The sequence below is a fragment of the Acanthopagrus latus genome, chromosome 14, assembly GCF_904848185.1.
Source record: "Acanthopagrus latus isolate v.2019 chromosome 14, fAcaLat1.1, whole genome shotgun sequence".
NCBI lineage: Eukaryota > Metazoa > Chordata > Actinopteri > Spariformes > Sparidae > Acanthopagrus > Acanthopagrus latus.
The window spans coordinates 18,066,153-18,088,816 of NC_051052.1; the positions used below are offsets into that span (position 1 = coordinate 18,066,153).

Consider the following 22,664-nt stretch of genomic DNA (forward strand, 5'->3'; position numbering starts at 1 on the left):
TCTCGCTTTGACAGTAAGCCAGGAGTTTAATTTATTTTCACCTAAAACATTTGTAAGCAACTCTGATATACGACTTATTTTCAGCGATTAATTTAAGTGTGTTTTTATCTGTAATGATCAAGGTTTTAAAATTTGCATTTGTACTTTGGTGTCTATTCCTTTTTCAAATTCTGTTATCAGTCGACCTGGCGGCTGAAATAATAATCATAATAATTTTAAAAAAGACGCTCGTAGAAGAAGAACAGCTCTGTTCCTTCAAGATCTGCAGATATACAGTACAAACCAAAGACTTTTTAATGAGAACAAAGCCTCACTCAGCATTATATCAGGCCTGTGTCATGAACTAAACCCAGATCATTATGTATCAGTTGATGCCATCCTTGTCTGAACTGCACTGCAGCTACAATACACCCTTCACACACAGTCTCTGGTACCTGAAATACAGCCTGTGTCGTAGAAAGCAAAGTGAGCCGGAGTCTCCCTCGGTTTTGTCTGGCACGTTTCGGAGCAGCGACGAAGAGAAGCTACAGCGACCGACTTCAAATCACGTGACTACGAATCATCCTAACGTGTCTGCTTGTGTCACTCGGTGTGGGGGTTTTTAATCTATGAAAAAAACAAACAAACAAAAAAAAAGCACGACATTCTGCGAGGTGTTTGATGAGGGAACTGTCTTTTTTTTTTCTGAAGCTCACTGTCCAAGAAACTGTTTGATTACAGCGCTGTTATTTATGGTGCTCGATTGCCTTCTGTAGAAACAAAAATAACTGACAAATTGTTCACCATTCCTGCTGAATAAACCACTTGTCAACATCACAGAACTGGCTGGAGAGTGTTTCCTGCTGCGTGCACATTACACTTATGAAAACCTCCGGGGGGGGCGGGGAAACGTCGTCCTGTGCAGACGTCACTCTCTCTGTCACGCGACGCGACGCGGGGTTAAAATTCTATATGGGTTTTATGAGGAACCCTGTGGATTCACTCACATAAACAGCAGATAATTACAAATGAGGGGTGTAAATGTTTCAGGACTACAGACGAGGCTGAATCTCGGCGTTCTGTGTGTGAGTGCTGAATGACAAAGTGATATTTACTAAGAGGTGGCGGGGTCCGCCAGAGCAAACAAAAGCGGGGTGTGGCGCTCCCTGAGGCCAGAGCTGCATGTTCAGCTCTTTCGAGGATGCTCGCAGTGACAGCGCCGAGCTCTCTCTCTCTCTCTCTTGCTCGCTCGCTCGCTCACTCACTCACTGTCAGCACTTTTCGAGCGGATGTTCGCGGGACAACGATCAAACCCTGATAAATTGGCTCCCTGGCAGACGGGCAGGAGATCAAAATGTGGAGCAGCAGCAGGAAAAAGGTTGGCGAGGTCCGGGTCATCCCGGCCATCCTGGATGTTATTTCATCCGTCTCTATGACTAATACAGAATCAATTATCTCACCCTAATGGTCCAATTGCAGGCTGCAAGCTTGCAAGATTTAGAGTTCAAATAAATCAGGAGAGAAATTGTGTGCAGAGGAGGCTGGGCAGCGACCAAGCCGAAACCAATGAGCCAATAATCAAAGTGAATACGAAATGCACGGCTATCGTCGGGGAACGTATTGAAAAACGCTTGTTTATCTTCCTATATGTGCTAATTCTGGATTACACGGTGCAACGCGAAAGATGTTTGCGTAACCTCAAAAACCAGTATGGTTCTGGAAAGCTCGCGCTCTGTTTCCCATTGATCTGCCTGCACTCGGGATCCAGTGCATCTAAGGACACAGATTTTGGACCGAGCCCTGAAACACAATCTCTCCACACTCTTCAACTCCTCATCTTAAGCACACAATTGTCTTTTGAATGACCTTGTGGTCTGTTTTACTACACTCACCAATTTTACTACTTATTCTACTGGTTGTTTTACAGGAAAAGTGGTTGTAAGGCTTCATCAGACTTCAGCCATTCATTTCTGTTCCAATAGGACACACAGGATTTCACTTCTCTGCATTTAACCTTTATTCCCTGCTGCTGTCAACTCAGCATTTGTTGTCTCTAATCCCAAATATTCTCGTATCCCGAGGCTAGGATCCAGTCTTGGCGAGGGATGAGTTGATCATGACAAATTTACAAGTAGAATCGTGTCACATTTTATCGCCATCGTGAGCCAAGGCCAGATGTAAAAGGAAATAGAGACACGAGAGTCCAACAAGTGCACCGTGAGCCTCGAGCTACGACAGGCATGTTAGCTGTTAGATTAAAGGGACAGTTCACCCAGAAATCCAAAGCAAATCTTTAAATGGTGCAGAGACGTGGCTTCTCAAGCTAACGCAGAAGTTAGCATCGCCCTGGTTCCCTCGCCAAGTGTCGTCATAAGCTTTGCAGCAAACACAAGGTAATAATACTTATACTTTATGTTCAGGAAGATAATATCTGCATATTACCACCATTTTTATGATTTGTGAAGCATAAATGCAATCAGCTGTAGTGAAATGCTGTAAACGAACATCACTGTGGCTTCATGACTTCAGTGCCACCGCCACTAAGCTTCATACTACATTATATTAATCACATTTTATAATAAATTGGTGAATCTACAAGTTGTAAAGTTCATGAGAGAGTAGTTTGCAACTAAAATCCGCTTTCAAAGACAGATTAGTGAGGAGATGAACGTTGGGTGTGACAACCTCTGTAGTTTTAACCTAAATCAGTGAAAAAGTTGTGTTTTTGTACAGTAACCTACGAGGTGTTTCGCTCCCTCGCTCGCTCTTAGCAGCTTTATACAGTTCAAGAGAGCGTTAACTGGATACAATATTAGTGTTATCAGACATTTTCATCATTTTCCAGGAAATTATAAACTGTAAAATACCATTAAAAAAACCCACAGAATGGATAGATAGATAGATAGATAGATAGATAGATAGATAGATAGATAGATAGATAGATAGATAGATAGATAGATAGATAGATAGATAGATAGATACTTTATTGATCCCGGAGGAAATTCAAGGAATGACTGTTTTGGCATCACTGGGCCTGAAACTGGCACATAGGTGAGATGCGGAGCCAGACATGTGTGATAAAAACACTTAATTATTGATTTTGACTTCACTGAAACGTATATGTTTACATTCCACGCTGTCACGAGCTCGACCCTCTCGTCCGTGAGTGGACGCACGCTTCCTCCTGCGTGGTAGAAAAAGAAAATAGTTCCTACGTGAAACTTCTCAGAAGCGGGTCTGTGGATCATCTTGTTTTACAGGGTCGTGATTTCTGGAAAGAGGCACCGCGGCTGGCTTGTTCAAACGTACCTTTTTTGGCACTTTTAGCACCACGAGCCATTTGTTCCATTATATTAGAGAGAAGGCAGACATCGCTGGCAAACTTGGCAACTGGCAGCAAAACAATCTCGATGGATAAATAGTAAGACAGTCGAGAGGAAAATCTTTGAGGTGTGAAATGTCCCTTTAGTGCACATGTATATATATATTTTGAAAGAAAAAAAAAAGTCTTAAAGTGTCCAAACCATTGAAGGAGATTCTCCCTCTTTCTCAATTTCAGTCGACAGTGGAAATTCACTGAGGCTTGATTATAGTAGGAGAGAGTGTTGGCTCAGCTGTGTGCTTTAAGAACCCATGATGTCAGAGCCTTATTTTCCTTGGAGAGACTCTCATCAGCTGCATTGTTCCAGGAAACCATGGTCTGTTCTCTGGGCAACAAAAAAAAAAATCCTGCCCATAATGCGCCCCCCTTTTGCACCCGCATCTCCGCTGAATGCAGCACGCCGGCCTCTGGCACGACTCCGCCGCACAAACACACACATATCAAACATGGCGCATCACATTTCCCTGGAACTGGAGCCGTTTCCCCTCTGCTGCAACACTGTTTGTGTCTTGTTTTGTTTTTTCTTTCCTCTATATTTTCTATTAGAAGACGAGTGTCGGTGATGAAAGGCAGCGTGTTAATACAGGACAAGGAAATAATGCGTTGGCCCTCGGAGGATTATAAAACAATGCTGCTACTGATGTCATAGGGCCCGGGCTGCTGAGGTCTCTTTACGCACGGAGCTGTAGGCGGTGTGATTGAAATACAGCACCAGCGGCTGACAGGTGATGCAAGCAGCTGACAGAGCCGACGAAAAAACCACTCCGCAGCTTCCTCCGAGTTCAAAATTCAAACCATACACGCATCGAATCTGGACGCAATTACGGCCGCTTACAAACAGGATCAACTGTAAATCAGCGGCAGCACCGTCAGTAGTTGAATAAACTCTGCTGGCACGGGTTGAGGATTTGACAAGCTCTGTTGTGGAAACATAAAGATCTAGTAAATAATGTTCATGGATACCCACCGAATCACATCTGGTCCTCATAAGATTATTTGGCTTTTTGGCTAATGCTCTTTGTTAGAGAATTATGGTAATGATTTCTTAGAAACGCGGAGCAGTTACAAGATAAAGACTTTCACCACGGCTCACAGTTTGTTGAATCTTCGCCGCGTGTGCCAAGGAAGCTGATGGAGCCCAGAAGCTTTGGATCAGGTGGGCTTGCACTGATTTGCGGAGTGTCTACTGTCTGTATCACAACATTAATACAGCCCGGGTCAGGGGGAATAATGGGAAAAGGGAGGGGGGGATTATCAGAAAGAGGGAGAGAGCGAGAAAGGTTACAACAACAGAGCGCGAAGCTCACAAGTTCAGTTGTGCTTCTGCTGGAACGGCCGTGCCCCTGTGGACAAGTTCAGTCCTTCAGTAGAAGTCCTCGCCCTCCAACAATAATACTTACAAAATAAAGCCTGACTGCTCCAAGTAAAATCACTTCAGCTGAGTTCAATAGCTATTATTCATGTATGGGTTCTCCGTCCTCTGTGCTACGGCTCCTGCGATGTTAATAAGGTAAGCCTTTTGAGCTGAGAAGAAGCCTGCGAAGAGCTGTGTCAACATGAGGAGCCTTTGGCTTTCGCAAGCCTCCGCCTTTTGTCATCAACTGGTGATCGCCATCTTGGTGTGGGTGCTTGTCAATCAAACGCTCCCAGGGCTCGATCACAGCGCTGTGGCATATCGAGTTCTTCTCATGAGTAGCTTGAGATTTTGGGGGAAATACATCAATTCACTCTCTTGTGGAGTTGAATCAGAAGATCTCCTATTTGTTGAGAAATTATGAGGCTCTATCAGCCCGTTAGTGGATGCAAAGACTAGCTTTGCTCCGTTCAAGGGTGACAAAACCTGGCTTCCAGCATCTGCAAAAGCTCACCAATTAAAATATTAAGTCTTTTTTAATCTACATGGAAAATAAAGTGTAACAAGAACACTTTGAGGCTAACATGCTAGCAGAGCCACAATCAGCTAACACACTGAGGCTGCGTTATCGTGCTCCTCAGATGCAAGATTTTCTGCATTGGAAAGTTGCTCTTTCCGGACTTTGTTGTGTTCATCTTATGCTCACGTCGGAATGAGGGAGCAACACGGATGCCAAAAAAGAAGATGTTTTGTTTTCAGACAAAACGTTGACAGCTGTTTCAGGTATTTGAATGTCAAGGAAGTGCAGTTAACGGCACATTTCCCCAGACATGCTAGCTGCTCCATCAGGATTTTTTCGTGGATATCCATTCAACGGTATTTCTGACGTTTCACTCCATAACCAAAAATGCCAGATTTGTGGTGGCGCTAGAGGAGAAGTCACGGGACCACCAAGGCCAGGAAGATTCATCCTCTAGCGACCATGAATGTCTGGTTTTTCATGGAAATCCCTCCAGTAGTTTAAATTTTACTCAAAAACCACAAATGTCGATGTCGATGTAGTGTTCGAGGAGAAGCTACGGGATCACAAATGTAATGGAGGGTTCATCCTCAGGGGACCACGAATGTATAACACTTCGAAGTGATCCATCCAATAGCTGTCGAACAACATTTTACTCAAACCCACAAGTCAGGGGATCACCGAAGTCAGGGGGATTCAACCTCTGGTAACCATAAATGTCTGTAGCATCCAATAGTTGTTGAGATATTTCAGCCTTCCCTCGGACGGTGCTGCTAGTGTGGCGAAGACACGAGACATGGTTTTATGAGGGTTATGTGGCAGGCTGCATCTTGCTGGGCACGGTGACCTCCTGGACTCATTACAAACAACATATAACGTGTTAATTAAGGAGCTTCAGGCATGTTTCTTCTTGTTACCTGCAGAACTATGAATTCAACTTCCTGCTTTAGCGTTTCCTCATTAGTCTCACACCTGGCTGCAGTGACCTCTGTGAATGGTCCATCACAGGATTTTAGGATTTTTCTTTGCCATTCAGAGAGAATTACTTATTTTGACCACTCAATGAGCGTCTTTCACGCGGCGCAGTCAGTCTTTGTCCAAATACCTGCTGGGTTCGTCTCAGGATGAGGATTTTGAAGGATGATTCACAATCATTTCCTGCCTTTTGACCTCCATGAGCCTCCTTGACACTCTGCGCTGTGATTAGATATGACTTGATTCACCTCATCTCTAAACAGACAAGATAGAGTTATTCAGCTTTTTTCTTTACGAAGGAGCACCGCGTCACAGAATCGTTGACTCCCGACCTTCGGGTAACTTTTGGCCTTTTAATCCAGATGCACATCTGCAGGAAACATGACGCCTAATACATTATGGTTGTAAGCAAAAAGCATCCTGACTGAATATATAAGACCACTGAGAGCCTCGTCACAGTCACCAGAACAGAACAGGAGACCAGTTGCAGACAGCAGAGCTTAATATTATAGATACAATGGTCTCCGTCTACACCGTCCTGTACGTTCTGTTGCTGTTCTCCGAGCTCAGCAGCCACTTGGTCACCGAAGCGATGCCCGCCTATAAAGTAGAAGACGGCGTAAACGAGCAAGACGGCCTCGGTTTGATGGCGGGGGACGAGCCTATGACCGAGCCTGCCGTGGTTCCTGCCGCGGTTCCTCCTGTGTACAGACGAAACCATGTGACGGACAACAACGCGAGGGACGAAGACGGAAGCCCCAAAATCTACATCCTCTCAGTAAGTGTCTCATCGCCATCGTTAAAGACTTCTGCAAGCCTGAGCATGTTCAAAAAGCTGCTTCTAACTCAGAATTTCTTAAAATCAAGAGGTTTTGTAAGGGAGTCTGGTGAATTTCACCTGGAGCAACAAAGACGTAGCCCTATATTGGTTACCATTTACTGTATTTGTAAAATTTGACATATTTACTGTCAATGAGATGTTGTTTTATTTATTCTTAGTGTAAAAAGTGAATTGAAATGTTGACTTCCAGCATCCTGGTTCAAGAAACTGAGCTAATTTGATGGAAAAGGCCAAGAAAAAAAAAAAATCAAGGGTTTCTTGTATTCGTGCAAACAAATTCTTCAAAGTTTTTAGCCCAATAACGCTGCAGTGCAGAGTTACCAGCCACTTGGATTATTATTAGTTAAATTATCCCGTATGAATGTATCTGGCTGGTCTCTTTCCGCAGTCATTGAACTCTGCCAATGACCGGTCACGCGTCATAACTATTCACTGTATGAGATTTCAGCTCACCACAGGTCAACAAAGAGCGCATTATCTCCATCCTGTGTACCGCACATTCGACCCCTCTCAACTGGTCACCGCTCTCTCGTCTACTGTTAAGTCAATATTTCATACACATCTATGAAAGTCTTTTACAGCAGCGTTGGAAAACCGGGAAATACTATTAGCCGAAAAGGTCAAATGATCACAAGCCTATAAAGGTTTATTGGAGCCACAGTGGGAAGAATGATGATATATCTGCGCTCCCTCAAACGTTTGGCTGCGAGTTTATCTGGCGGTTGCGTCTCCTGTGTGTCATGAACATGGTGGTTATCTCTGCGGTAATGGGGAACAGAACAGAACAAAGACATCTGGGTGAACCGGGGCAGTGGAAGAAAACGGGCCACTGTGATGTAGTAAAAAACCGGGGGGAACACACATTTCTTCCATTTGGGGTTCCTGTGGCTTGGATCAGCTGGTAAACACAGATCCAACACCTGTGCTTTGCAAGTGGAAAAAAAAAAAAAAAAAAGCAATGAGTTCAGATCCTGTAGTGCGGACATGTGTGTGGTCGCATGGTGCTGCGTTTAATCACCGATCAATACTGTGTGTTCAGGACGGGAGGCTGAAAGGACACAGCACTCGCGGGCTGAACCCGGCCTTCGCTCGGAGCCTTCCTCTGCTCACAGAACGGAGTTTGAGCAACGCTCCCGCTGAGAACAGTTTGAGAATCGATCGCAGGAACACCGACCTCGACAGTAAGTACCTGCAAACCTCATCATCAAAAAGTTAAAGTTGATTTTTATATTTTCTTACACAAATGTTCTTTCCGTCTCCTTCCAGTGCTGCGGTGTATGATAGGACGAGTGTACCGGCCATGCTGGGAAGCATAACTTCGACTTTTTGTCGTTTCTTCAACGTGCTGTACAAATTTCTTCCTCCAGTCACACTGAAATGTATTTACATGTAGAAAATGAGAGTGTAGAGAAATATAAAACAACATAAAAGTTTATTAAAAAGGAAAACGTGCATCATATTTACAGAGTTGATTTCTTTGGGGAGTGTTATAAATAAACAATACGACTGCTGATTATATACATTCGTCTTGATGGAAAGAAACAAAGTGTGCCGACCAAATCCAGACTACTAATGATCTGCTATCAGACTGATCCCCTCACACACACTTTTCCACGATGCTAATGCCTCAAAACTTTGGGAAATAAATAAAGTTAAATGAAAAGATTGATACATTGTAAACTACATTTGAAGCAGCAGCTACCGCTAGCAGCCAGATAGCCGAGCTTAGCACAGGGTCCCAAATTTGGGGAAACTGTTTGCCTAGCTCCACCAAATTTTAAAGAATCTGTCTATCAGCATCTCTAAATGTTATCACATCTTGCTTTTTGTTTTAATCACTAAAAAAAAAAAAAGAAAAAAAAAAAAAGGTGTGTCAAATATGAAGCTACTGCTAGCAGCTGATTAGCTTAGTTAGCAGGGGAACTAGAATTCAGGAGAATGGTTTCAAATGGTTTCCCAACTTTATGTATTTTACTCGTTAGCGGTTAGCTTGCTTGCTGTTTCTCTCCGTTTTGGGCCTTTAAGCTAATCACCTGCTAGCAATAGCTTCATATTTAGTGCACAGACGAGAGAATGCCATTGATTTTCTCATCTAATGCAAATGAGCATTACTCCCAAAACGCTAAGCTAACGTCAACACATTCATTGAACATTCCAATGAAGTCTCCAGTCATCTGCTGACCATTATTTTAGATACTAAAGTCCGTCCGCTGTCCTTTCATGAAACCAGAGATCATTAGACTCTGAAGAAGCTGGTTAGCTTACCCTGCCCGGCTATCAGCTTCTTCTTACTCGAGGCCTTGCTGGTGGTCTTGCTGGGCATTTTGACCGCGGGCTGTTTCTTCTGTGGAGGCTCATTCTCTGATCCTCCATGTTGGTCAGAATCCACCTGCTTCCTCTTGTTGCTCTTGCTCTGCGTCTGAGCACCGCTTTTCTTTTTACTGCCCGGGCCTGCTGCACCTCTGTTTTGGGCATTTCCACTTCTTTGCCCGAGAGCAGCAGCAGCAGCAGCAGCAGCAGCAGTCGCCCCCCACTGCTCAGCGCTCTGCTCCTTATTTAGACATTCAGGCTTGGCTGGAAAGATTGAAATAAAGCAAAAGCAAGTGTGACAAGCTGGTAGGAAAAAGAAAAAAAGAAAATGTTGTGACGAAATTGCTGACGTTAGCTTCTTGTTTGAGCGGGCTGTGTGTTTATTCTGTGAAGCTGAAATTCAACATTCGTCATGTCGCCTGATGGAGCCGAGCCCGAATTCCCACGGAACAAAAGACAGACGGGGAAATGGGCAAGAAGTCTGTGTGAGTGTGTGTGTGTGTGCTTTTAGGTTTTTACTACAGATGTGGGTGTGAGCAGGTTTTATAGAATGGGGATTCATTTAATGGCCGATGGTTAGCACCAGTCCCAGGGCTAGGACTGGGAAGGGTTCAAGGCCGGAGCTGAGAGGGCGTGCCCGGGCCTCTGTCCAGCTGTGTGGCGTCAGAGGAAACAGAAATTGATCCCGGCAGTAAGGGAACACTGCGACGCTCATGTTGACATTTTGAGCTTTTTTTCCCCCTGCGTGCACTGGAGCACGTTAAAGCCAGTGTAGGGTTTTAACGGTTGCGTGAGTACCTGTGGTCGTCTCCTCCTCGTCCTCGTCCTCATCCACAGCTGGCGTGTTTGTGGGTTTGGGAGCTGGGTGCACACAGGTCGGGACCTGGCTGCTGCTGGGGAACTCCAGCACACGGTTGAGTGGCAGCTCATCATCTTTGTACGTGCACGCAAACTGGGATCGAATGACTCTGTCTTTGGTCTGGAATACACAGAAAGAAAAAACCCTGAATCCACCGGATATGATGGGGATGATCGGTATCGATGACTCAGGGCAGGTGGCCCAGGTGTTCAGCTTCCAACACTTGCCTACTTTCTGGCTTTTACTTTGGTGCTTGGAGGAAGGGAAGAAAAAAAAAACTCTCACATGAATTTCAAGGAGTGATTTCCAACTCCTGCATATTTTCAGCTGACAGAGGGGATTGCCAAGTTTCTGCAGGCGTGCTAGCTGCTCTGTGAGGCTTCACCGTGGGACTGCAGAGCTTCGAGCTCAGTTTTAAAGGCTAGCATGCAGTTAGCTAACAGCTGTAATGTTTATCACGGTCACCATCTTAGTTTGACCATCAAGAAAACAACTTGAGCCTGAGTTTAGCTAAAAACAGCATCGGTCGGCAGTGAGACGTTTCCTTGGTTTGTCAAAGAGGATATCAAAAAGAAGCGTAGATCATGATATAAGTACATTAGACACATCAGATAAGTTCTTAAAATATTACAGTTGTAGCTCAAATCTGTTTTATTTATAGAGCCTAAAATCGCAATCACATTGGCTCAGTGGGTTTTACAGTTACAACATCCTCCGTCCTTGGATTAGATACTCAAGGAGAAACTTGCCTAGTGGGAAAAAAAAAACTTTTAAAAAGGGAGAATAAAGAAGATAGAAGAGGCCACAAGAAGAGCCACAGAGGAGGAAGGTTCCCTTTTCTCAGGACGGACAGATACACAAGAGATGTCGCATGAACAGAACAGCCGATTTCATGTATCATCGCAATGCAAACCGACTGCCAGTGGTCGTGCGACATCACAGTGATTTGGTCCATAAAGTCAGTAAACTAAAAAGTATAACTGAGGCTGACAAGAATTTCTTTCCAGGTCATAAACCAAAGTATCAAACCCAATAACGCATTTGACATGGTTAAATTGTTAAATAAAACAAAGAGGTCACCAAAACGATTGTAATTCAGTTAAAATCATCATGTTTGATTCAGCTTTCATGATAATCCATCTCTTAGACGTTGTAGTTGATATTTTACAGGATAATTAAAACTCTGACCTGCTGAATGAGCTACATGAAGAGTCAAATGTCCCAAAGGTCGGTGGCTTCTGACTTTCACCTCAAATAACACAGAGCAAGGCATTATTAATCAAACTGATCTCTTCTGCTCCAATTATCTCACGTATAGACGTTGCTGTAATCTTTACACTGATCACAGGCCACCTCATTACTGCTGTATTCATTAATAAAAAGGTTAATGAATCTCACATTAGTTCGACTCTACACCGCTTTTATCAGGAGAATCTTATTTTCAATCTCATCACAGCTACACGTCAAAGCCTCTGGAACAGCACCTCATTAAAAACGCCTTTTCCAACAACCTAGTTAAGTTAAAACAAGGTGAACGATGCTGAAGAGTACAATCCTGGCCCTGGAGCACACAGATCCGCGGCTTTTCATCCACCGTTTGATCTACGCCTGCTTGGGATTATCACAATCCAAGGATTTCACCCTTCAGGCCAGCGGGCCACAGTAGGGAGGAGAAATCTGAGGGAAAAGTACAGCGAGCAAAGCTGGGTGGGTACGTGAGGCACAAAAGGGATCAAAGCCCTTTTGTGCTTTTTCAAACAAGAACTTCTTAAAAAAATGGAGCACCTAAAACAACAGCGACCCCGAGAACCAGGCACACTTCAATAATGGGAGCTAAAAATGTGTGCTGCGCGGGTTGCATGCTAATAAAACATCTCTGAGACGCCCCAGAAACAATGGGAGGGGACGGAAGAGTGAACACGGCCAAACTATGACTGACGGAGAACATCTAATCCAATTACAACAGGTGGGAGCCCAACATGGCACCAAGTGGTCAGACGGCCCTCATTCCTCCCAAGGCTGTCCTGAAATAACCTCCGCACGCTACCTGACACGATGCTGGAGACACCTGATCGAGACATTCCCCGAAAAGGACTTCCAAACACAGGTGGAAGCAATTTCTGCAGCTTTATGTTTTGACATTTGTTCTCTAGCACACAGGTGATAAAAAAAAAAACGGGAGAATGAGCAACAGGTGCAGTGACTATTATCAGCATCAAAGACCGATACAGTCATCCCGAGATAAAAAACGCATAAATGCAATCAAGTGCCATCGTTACTGACGTCACAGAGGAGCAACAATAAATAGGCATTAAGAGCTCAAGTCGACTTTCTCTTTGTTTAGATCGCTGAGAAAGAGATTTGGAAGCGTCCCAAAATCAGAAACTAAATCTGTCCGTCTCCGTGTGTGCCAGTTGACGTCAGTGCATGATGAAACCGCTGGAAGAAGTCGGGGATAAAGTCATTCAGCAGACAACAGGAAACAATAACCTTTCAAGTTTCCCTTGCTAGTCGAATTACGCGACTGATATGGCATCTTCAAAGTGAAATTGATGCAGAAAGCTTCCGCTCGCCGAGTTCAGGAAGCGGTGAGCTGCCCAGGGACCATTACAGCGCACTCAAACAGGAAGGCAGCCAGATTGTGGGGAGCTAAAATGACATCTGCTAGCGCAATCAAATAAAGGAGCCATTTCACAAAATCTGTTTAGCATACATGTTCAAAAAATAAAAAAGGGGGTTCACACAGCGGAGCCACCTCACGTCAAAAGATCAGCAATACCTGCAATCTAAAGCTGGTGATGTCAGGTGTTTTTCTGGTGACTCAGCAGTTGTTGAGTGTTTGTGGAAGAGGTTGTAATTTAACACCGTTAAAATAAGTCCTGTGTGCACATTTTAATAAAAGTTCTCAACAGTGAAAGAGTTAATACGGTGCAGAAAAGCAACATATATCATGTTATATGTTATATCACCATATATTATCTATCTAGATTCATATTACCGATGCATTAGTATGTAAGCAGTGTCAAGTTGTCATTTGAATAGCACGGATTTATGAAGTCGATGCCGATAATTGGGAGTTAAGAAAAGCAAATCAAAGACATATCTGTAATTAATTGCTACTCATCATCCTGCTAATCTAAGAGATTTGTATCAGACCGTTTACGATATACGTTTACTCCCAAAAAAAACCTGTGTTTGTTGGACTATGTGGTGGAGTAGAAGTGCAGCATAGCTCAAGTAAAACAAGTACAAAGTACCTTAAAATGGTGCTAAATAGTCACTGAGTAACGGTACTACGTCACATTTCACCACTGACTGTATGTTCTGATGAGTAGAAGTGGTAAGATTAAGCATGTATAGAAACAATTCTCTTTGTTCTACAGCAAAAGCACACAAACAGTAAAGTCATATAGAGAGCTAACTTCCCGTTTAGCACACAGCTAGTTGAATCGTGCGGTTCTTCTAGACTTTTCCAAATCTTATTGGACCGAATGGCTCAGATTCAGACAGTAAAGAGTCATTTTGAGGTTGTGAAAACAAAATATCTGCTGTTTTATAGACGCATCTATCACTGTGTATGCTTATTAAGTTTTTTGGGCTCCAGTGCGTCGTGTGATGATGTAATTACATTGTTTGGCCGGTCAACATTCAACAACATTAATCGCTCCTCCTCCTCTTCTTCTTCTTTGTTGGTTTTACTGGAGGACTAAAAACAAAAAAAAAAAAAAATTAAAGTCAAAATGTTGATTAAAAGTCATAATTATGACCTAAAAATTGAAATTATGATGACTTTTATGATAAAAAAAAAAATGTTAAAAAAAAAAAAAATCAATTAGATATTTCTTTTTTTTTTTTCACGGCAGCACTGGGCTTCCATACACTGACCAGAAACCACTGAGGTAAAAGGAGAGAAGAGCTGAGCTGACAGCCAGGAAGGAAGGAAGGAAGGAAGAGATCCCACTATGGGATATAGAGTGTGTTGTATAGTGCACTGTAAGCAAACGGAGCTGAGCCCAGACAATACGATCACTAATCACGAGGATTGGTTAACGGCTCGAATCCCCCACGAACACGTCGTTTTATGCCACGGATTTAACAGCACCCTCAAAACCAGCACGAAGAGCTAAAACACAGCTGTGCAAACGGGAACCGTGGAAGTCAGTTAAGATGTGCGCTTCAGCTAAGAAAATAAATAATATAATACCAGGGAGAAATTACAGGATGTAAAGACATTATTCTCAATGTTTGTACATCTGATTCAATTTGACGTAAGTGATGGTTTGGATTTGGGGCTCTTGGACGGAGGGGCCCACGTTACCTTGGGTTTGAGCAGCTCTAGCCGGCTCTGGACTCGGTTCTTTAGAGGTTCTGGAGAACATCCAGTAGACACTTCAGGGGATCTGAAGCAGAGACAAGAGGTTTATAAATTAAAAAAAAAAAAAAAAAAAAAAAAAAAAAGCAGAAGGTTACACGGTCACACCAACAGAGAAAATCTACCCACCGCTTCTTACAAACACGGCAGCTTCTCACAACACGTGAGAGATGTTTTCACCAGCGGCAGACGGAGCTGATGTCGGGCTTTTTTGCGAAAACTTGGACGTGAGCCATTCAATGTCATCCACCTCAGAATAATGTAGGTCCCCCCCTTCCCCTCCTCCACCACAGCCAGTGGCTGTTTTTCTTATGTTATTATTTTTATTTCAGATGTTTGACCGGAGAAATTGTTCCAGTGTGGTGTGGGAGGATTTTCCTCCATATGGTTTCAGTAGACAGTTGTAGAGTCTCATGTTGGTCTAATTGCTGTTTCGGGGGCTTTCCCACTCCGACTGAATCCTGTGTTAGTGAGAGTGCTCAGATCTGATTCAAGGCTCTGTGAGGACTTTCTTTAAAAGGAACAGTTTAACCTAAAATGAATTATATATCTATATTCTATTATTCCAGCTCTTTTCTGTTCAACTAGATTATTTCGGTGTGCGTTGCCGAGCTTTGGAGACGTCTGCCTTCTGTCTATTACAAGACAACTAGATGGCATTCGGCGTGTGGAGCTAAAGAGGGTCCAAAAAACACATTTCAAAAACTGTGTTTCCAGAAATCGTGACCCGGTTACTCAGGATAATCCACAGACCTTGTTTTGAGGAGCAGCTGGCTAACGTCACATCTCAGCCGAGGAGGACGACGCGGATGTTTACATCCCAGACTGTCAGGAGCACGAGCCGCTTCTCCATGATTAGATTTAATATATGAATGTTTACTTGAGGCTTTGGCTTAATCTAAGACCCGTTACAAACAACTCTTTGAGAGGACGCCTCGTCTTTAATGAACAGATTTATAAAAACTGTATTAGCACTCTGCACGTGTTCCTTAATCTTAATAAACTGCGATGGGTACATTTAAGGCAGAACATGCTTGGTAACTGTCAGGAGACTCAACATTGCAGAGTTTCAGTGATTTCACAGCAGTCAGCTGTCAACTGGGTTGTATTTGGGGCAACTCTCTCAAAACAAGGAACAATGAAGGGAATCACCAAAGTCAGACATCATCTGGGGATCATGAATGTCTGTAATAGTTGTGAAGATATTTCAGTGATGGACCTGCATCAAACTATGAAACATATGATCCCTGTAGTTAGAACTACAGGAGTATTTGTTCCGACCTGAACAAGGTGAGGATGCAGATCCCCTCGGCTCCATCGAGGCCGGGCTGGTCCTCAGACAGCAGCTCCGCCTTGTTGCGACACAGAGGCGTCGACGCTTCTTCGTCCAGCAGAGCCATCAGCACCTTCACGGTGTCCCGACCTCCGTACGCCGTGGCGTGATTGATTGCGTGCGCCTTTGGCTGTAGAGGAGCAGCGAGAAGATGGAGTGGGTTTTTTGTGTGACTGTATGGCCAGAACTATAGCTCGCTGGCTGAGAGAGTGGAGGTTATACATTACCCTGGCAGGGCTGATCCCCGTTCCGCCTCCATTAGCGGTCTGTTTCTGGATCTGGTGTAGCTGGCAGATTCTCTCCCTCAGCTCCTTAGCCGTCTCGTCTGCCGCGGCGTACACCACGTCGCCGCTGCTGCGTCCCTTCACCAGCGCTGCCCTGATGGCGGCCACCAGCCGGGCTCCGCACGCACTGAGAACAAACACAGCGACAGTCACAATGAGAGAGAAAAAAGTGGATTTGTTCTGGAAAGCAGGATTTCATCTGGATAGAATTAATAGCGTTCAAGAGTTCAGCCAATATTTGCCAACATGAATAACTCTCTCCTAAAACTGAAAAACCCAGAAAAGCCAGGGCCTTCGTCTGAATGTCTTCAGGAGATATACTGCAGCTTCACTTTCAATTAATTGGACACTGACTTTAAGGGCTCAGAGTAATTGTCTCGGTGTTAACATCCAGTTGAGCTTTATTTCACTGTAACGCGGCTCTGCCAATGTTAACAGTTACGAAGCAGAAAATATGCTCCAAATCCCTGTTAAAGTCACCCTGGGCACTGTCACTGCTCGCAGCGATGGACTGTCAGCGGAGAAACTCCAGGATTTTCCTCCTTTCCACCGTCTGCGCTGCACGTCCAAAAATCATAGCAACATATCACTTCTGTAGGTTTTCTAACAGTCAAGTGCACTAAAGCGCGCAGGGAAAAGATCACAGCAAGGTGGAGAGGCGGTGGTCCAACCCTGACCCGGCTCTGATGTGAGCGAGTAACTGAATCATTTGGGAAAACAGATGTTCGGCGAACAAGGGGCCCTGCGCTCTCCACAGAAGGTGTTTGTATGAGGAAATACAGTACTCCACCGAGAGCGTCGAGGCACTGCTGCCTGTTGAAAGACAAATGTTGGCCGAGTTCACCACCGTCTCATCAGCCTCAAGAACCGAGAGCGCCTCAGAGGAGCGGCGAGAGTCGAATCCACTACAACACAAACATCACATGTGTTGTTATGGCTCGAGGCAAAACGTCGCGGCCACACAAGGGTACCTTCCAGCAGCACCACCTCCAGAGCTCCACCCTCACATGACTGAGCGGCTAAATCATTTCTGATAGCCACTTTTGTTGTGCTGCCAAACGCTTTGACAGCCGACATAATCTGTAATGGTATGGAGAAGTGATCTGAGGATAATTCATCAAAGTGAGAGCTCCAAAACAGGGAACAAGTTATTTAACAGAGACGGCCTTTGATGTAGCAGAGATGAACATGCTTTAGCAATCCAAATGTTATCATGGAGGAGCTTAGATGGGAGCCATTACTGCTGCCGCGATGGGACAGGTGGATTTTTATGATTTCAGTGCACAGGTGTCTGCCAGGCCGATGCGCCCCGCAGAGCCCGGCTCGGATCAGCTTTCAGAGACTAATTCAATTCATGAGAGTTGGCCAAAACGGAGTGGAAACAGAATTTAACGTGAACTCAAAATTGTAGGAAGAAGTGAAGCAATTCAAAGAAAATCCCATTCAGCCATAAATCACAAGTTTCACTGTATTTGACCTCGATCGCTGCCAGATACCGAAGCACGATCAACTTTTCTTGGAACCTCTTACTTCCCCTAATCCGCTCAGGATGATTTCTCGGGGATTCTAATATGTTTATGGTGCAATATTTGAAATGGAAAGTTGCTTCTCTGAGCGTACGTTGGATTAGTTATGACAAATAAGTGATTTATCTCTGGCAAATAAGGAGAAAAACTGCTTAAACTACTTAGATTTCATGACCTTATTTCAATTTGAATTCACTTTTTTGGAAGGCTGAAGAATCCAGACCCTCTGGATTTAAAGATCTACATATTTCACATGGTCGAATCTCATGAATTGATCATTTCAACAAATACTTTTCTGTGTACATGTCTGATTCCTCTGTGACATAAAGCCCCACTGTTGTCCAAAGACTATTAAAAACACATCTATGAGCCAAAAACACCCAATAACATTGCTCAACACATTATGTAATGATGATGAACAGGAAGAAAAGATGCAACAAGTAACTGTGATCATCTCAAACTGCTTGTGGGCTCATCACACCCTGAAGCCCTGCGGTGCTCCTTAATTACCATGAACACACACTGTACTTTATTTTGACACACATGTTCCTGCTGCATGACAGCAACAAATGCATTTCAGTCCCCAGCTAGAAATAGTTTCCACCACATGCATTATTTACTCCCGTTCGAGGAAAAATACAGTGCCCAGAGATATTCAAGGAAATAATCCAATTTCCTGTGCCTGGCCACCGTTTTTAAACCACTGGACAGAACCAGGCCAGTTGTTTACAGTCTTTATGTGAAGCTAAGCTAACGTGCTGCTAGTCGTATCCTCTTTTTTACAGACTCGAGAGTGGCATTAATATTCTCATCCAGCACCGTCAGAAATGGAACAAGCATGTTTCCAAGAATGTTTAACTGTTTCTTCGTCAATCTAGTGTGTGTGTGTGTGTGTGTGTGTGTGTGTGTGTGTGTGTGTGTGTGTGTGTGTGTGTGTGTGTGTGTGTGTGTGTGTGTGTGTGTGTGTGTGTGTGTGTGTGTTACAGTAGAGACAGGAGGTGGTTAGCCTAGCTTAGCTTAGCATGAAGACTGGAGTCAGAGGTAAGAGTATGCCATCATTACATCTGTGATTACAATTACATCTATTTTCTTCTTGTCTGTAATTTTTTTCTTCCCACTGTATTCACCTTCATGTTGTTGAAGAGCCACTGTGTGCTTAGCCTAGCTTAGCATAAAGACTGGAAGCAGGTGTAACAGCTGGCTTTTCATTGTGAATGTGATTAAAATAAACTTTAGAGGTCCTGGTAGGCAAATTTTCACAGCGTATAAGAATATGAGACGAGGCCATTTTCCCCTCCTTCTGGTCGTTATGCTAAGCTAATCATTGTTATCCCACAGCGATGTACTGTATCCAAATTCTAATATAATGAAAAATATCAAACTAGTCCTCAGATGTAAAATTATTTCATATCAACAAAACAGTGACGGAATGAGTTTTAAATCCGTCCTTTCTACACGACTGTAAATGTTGGGGAGCAGTTTAAACGGGGAGCTGTGTTGTGTACCTCGGGTCTGGAATCTCTCCCAGTATTTCATCCAAGTTGTCTAGAAACTGGACAAAGTCCGACAGGCCTTTGACGTGTTTCCTCAGCGGGTCGGACTCGGCTGGAGCGTAGCCTTTCCCTCCGAGCTGGATTGCCCTCACGAAAGATGTCACGGTCTGATAAGGAGCGAAAAGAGAGAGGATTACTCCAGTTTTGGTTTTCTAGTGAGGTAAAGTGTGGCTACATCATCACTAACAACATGATGTCATCTTACCAAGAACAGAGAATTGTTGCTGTTTTGTGCAGCGTGCTTCAGGTCCGTGAATGCCTGTCGGCCGAGAGCGCGACTCGGGACGTCGAGGGTTTGAGCCAAGGCCATGTCGTTCTTGGAGTTCACGAGCAAGTTGAGATAGGAGCAGAAAACCCTCCTCATGGCCATTTTCACCTAGAAATCATTATTAAAGTAAACCATTTCCATTTAAGGTTAGAAAACATCTTACAAATCAGTCAACAAAATGAGCTTGATTGCATTTTTTAAATTTGGACACAGCAAGGATAGCTGTTTCCCCTGTTTCTGGTCTTTATGCCAAGCTAAGCTAGCTAGCTAGCTAGCTGCAGGCTTTAGATCAAGATCAGCTTGCTGCAGTCTCTGTTAAGTAAAGGTTAGAGATGAGACAATAAAAGATTCCACAATTTCATGATTTAATTTGCCGCACAGTGGATGCAGTAAAATGTTTTGTTTCTCAACAACATGTACAGTAAGGTAAAATCAATAGAGTATGTGTTTGTGCCATTTTTGTAGCATTATTTTGAAGATTACCTGATCAAAATGATATCGCACACGAGTCAACTCAAAAAAAGTTGCACTGAACTGATCCCTTGTTCTAAGAAAAGCCTCTGAAAGACGTCAGTACTCATTTTCTCATCCAATTCTCCACCAAAAAGTGAATCTGTGGATTTCCCCAAAACATCAAACTGTTCCTTTAGTTCAGCTCTTGGCTCGAGGCCCGTCCAGGTTGTGTTTATAAACCACCACCAAAATAAAAAAGAGAGACAGTAGCTTTAGTGCCCGAGTCAAACTCTTAAAAACAGCAGCTGACAGCCCACATTAAACTCCAGAAATTACATCACTCTCGCTGGTGGTGCAGCGGCAGCAAGCCTCCGCGAAAAACTCATAAATTCACAAGTGACAAGAGAAGAGTGGAGGAAAAGAGCCTCTTGTTACAGGAACCCCACATGGTGTGTTTTAAACATCTGCCTGGTAATTGAATTCACACTGCGCTCTTAAATCCAAGTGATGTGATATAGAGTCCCTGTCAATAAGAGTCGGACGGACTCCAGGCAGAAATTAAGCAAGACTGGGAAAAGCTAATGCGTGGATCATCGCCAGGGGGAGAAAAAAGCATTTTGTTTTCTTAAAAAGACACTTAAATGAGGGCCGAGGGCAAAGTGGAAAGAAGGGTTTCTTATGCTGCTTTATGATACAAGTTGCACCTTTTTATTACCTGTGAGCTGCAGGATCTGTTTTTACTAGACGGTGTTGACGGGACCGAGGAGTCTGGCAGCTCTGAGACCTCCATGCTGCCTGATAAGAACTCAAACAGCTGGATCTTCCAAAGAGAAAAAGAAACACGAGTAATTAGAGAGATAAATCGGTTGATAGCAAAATCTGATCGTCCAATCAGTCTGATTCTCTCTCACCGAGCTCACGGGCTCCTCTGGATCCGACTCCACCGGTCTCAGCTGTTTGTACATGGAGAAGACATCAACCAGGTCCACGGTGTTGGAGCGCTTCAGGAAGGACTCGTATGCCTCCAGGATGAGATCATAGTTCTCCAAGCGTGCAGAGCCGGGGGGTGGCAGGTGAAGTTTGTCTAGCAGTAAGTGTTTCCAGGCCATCAGGACATCACTCAGAGCCACTTTGAACTCTCTGCCGTGCTGTCACAGGAAGAGAGAAAACAGTGGAGGCTGCAGCCGTAATTACTGACGGCCTGGAACCAATCAGTTCAAAAAAGCAGAAAAGACCTTCTGCCACGGTCCAAAAGCGGGCCATGAGCGGTCTCAGCCGGAAATCTGCGGTAATGTCATCAGTTATAGACGTGATGACAGTCAGCCTGATGGTTCAATTGTACTACGCTGTGATGATGATGTGAATTCAGCTCGTACAGTGGATAACAGAGCAGGAATCATATGATATTCCTCTATTATTGATATTTTAACTTTTTCTCTCATTCGTTAGTTTCCTCTCTTTGTGAAAATGGACAATAAGTGACTGCAGGGTGCTGTTAGCCTCAGCTCTGGAGGGATGACTTCATCCAAAAATGAAAATTCAGTCATTATCTCCTTATCCCATGCTGATAGAAAGTTTTGTAGTCCATAAAACATTTCTGCTGCTTCACAGCAAAACAGCATTCTCCTCAACAACTGAAGTAGAAAAGGACTTCTTTTAAAAACATGAAATGGCTCCTCACAGCTCGACTGGCGTAATCCAAATGTCCAGAAGTCTCCAAATTGATTTAAGAAGACGTCATTTTAAAGGCTTTTTTAAATCGATCAGGGATCCTGCGGCTTCCGGAGACTTGGATCACACCAGACAATGTGTATAAAACCATTTTCTGTTTTAAAACTGGTCGTTTATGAGAATGCTGCGATGACGTTTAGCTCCAGAAATGGATAGATAAATAAAAATAAAAATTGGATAGTTAGATTTATAAATGCAGCTTCAATTTCTGACATTTGTGGTGTTAAATGTTGTTGGCCAGCATGATCACATTTGCACTTTTGGACTGTGTGTGCGTTGCAATCTGTTTGCCACTCCTTGAGGGGTAGATAAGGGTTTTTGAAGTGATTCAAACTGAGGAGAGGCTGTTTGAACGGTTACCTGCTTATTAACTTCTGCGATAGCCAGCTGCAGCACCATCAGCATGTCATCAGCTCCATGAATGGTGGTCCTCTCAGAGTGTAAAACCCTGTGGCACTCTCTCCTGAAGACTTTAACCATCATCTTCAGGCGGTCTGCCAAAGACTCCATTTTGTCCTTAAACAGAAAATAAAAGAATACAGTCACAAGACGTTCAAAACAACACAAAACCAAGAATAAATCAGGTTAAGCAACTAGTAAGTAACCAACAGTAATCTCATTGAAAGCTATGGAAGTTTTAAACACTTGAGCCTGAGCTTCGTTGCCACCCAGGCAGCTTAATTTACAATAACAATGTGTTTTTATGTCACTCCACACAAGATGTACTCATATAACTCTGATTATTTCATGTTTGCTGCCACGCTAAATCACAAACAACGTTAATTTAACGGTTCAAACCTGTGATATTGTAGCTGTCTCCGAGAACACACGTCCACGACAAAAGCAGCTGTTTTGAAATTTTAAATTGCCGATGACGTTGCTGTCTCTTAACCAATCAACTTGTAATAGACAACAATGGCAGAG

General features: G+C 43.7%; 2 protein-coding genes and 1 long non-coding RNA gene across 6 annotated transcripts in view; 2 read left to right on the forward strand and 1 right to left on the reverse strand.

Annotated features, from left to right (window-relative positions):
• Positions 1 to 22,664, forward strand: part of LOC119032215 — a 1,052,400-nt gene that overhangs the window by 286,502 nt on the left and 743,234 nt on the right. The gene's annotated exons all lie outside the window — the stretch shown is intronic.
• pmch (pro-melanin-concentrating hormone) lies at positions 6,728 to 8,403 on the forward strand. The gene is made up of 3 exons (XM_037121143.1): positions 6,728 to 6,988; positions 8,091 to 8,232; positions 8,318 to 8,403. The coding sequence occupies exons 1-3, from the start codon at positions 6,728 to 6,730 to the stop codon at positions 8,365 to 8,367; spliced, it is 453 nt and encodes a 150-aa protein (XP_036977038.1). The 3' UTR covers positions 8,368 to 8,403.
• LOC119032183 (PARP1 binding protein) lies at positions 8,622 to 22,627 on the reverse strand. Its single transcript, XM_037121096.1, has 11 exons — positions 22,539 to 22,627; positions 22,101 to 22,256; positions 20,921 to 21,157; positions 20,725 to 20,829; positions 19,494 to 19,664; positions 19,241 to 19,395; positions 16,153 to 16,336; positions 15,874 to 16,055; positions 14,539 to 14,620; positions 10,160 to 10,340; positions 8,622 to 9,625 (listed from the first exon to the last, which is right to left on the reverse strand). Exons 2-11 carry the CDS (start codon positions 22,248 to 22,250, stop codon positions 9,288 to 9,290), a joined length of 1,785 nt encoding a protein of 594 aa, XP_036976991.1. The 5' UTR covers positions 22,251 to 22,256; positions 22,539 to 22,627; the 3' UTR covers positions 8,622 to 9,287.

Coding starts and splice junctions, on each gene's coding strand:
- pmch (XM_037121143.1), top strand. CDS start 6,728: ATGGTCTCCGTCTACACCGTCCTGTACGTTCTGTTGCTGTTCTCCGAG. Junction 6,989..8,090: donor CCAAAATCTACATCCTCTCA/GTAAGTGTCTCA, acceptor CTGTGTGTTCAG/GACGGGAGGCTGAAAGGACA. Junction 8,233..8,317: donor CAGGAACACCGACCTCGACA/GTAAGTACCTGC, acceptor GTCTCCTTCCAG/TGCTGCGGTGTATGATAGGA.
- LOC119032183 (XM_037121096.1), bottom strand. CDS start 22,250: ATGGAGTCTTTGGCAGACCGCCTGAAGATGATGGTTAAAGTCTTCAGG. Junction 16,337..19,240: donor GGAGAGATTCCAGACCCGAG/GTACACAACACA, acceptor GTTTGTTCTCAG/TGCGTGCGGAGCCCGGCTGG. Junction 14,621..15,873: donor TGCATCCTCACCTTGTTCAG/GTCGGAACAAAT, acceptor TCTCTGCTTCAG/ATCCCCTGAAGTGTCTACTG.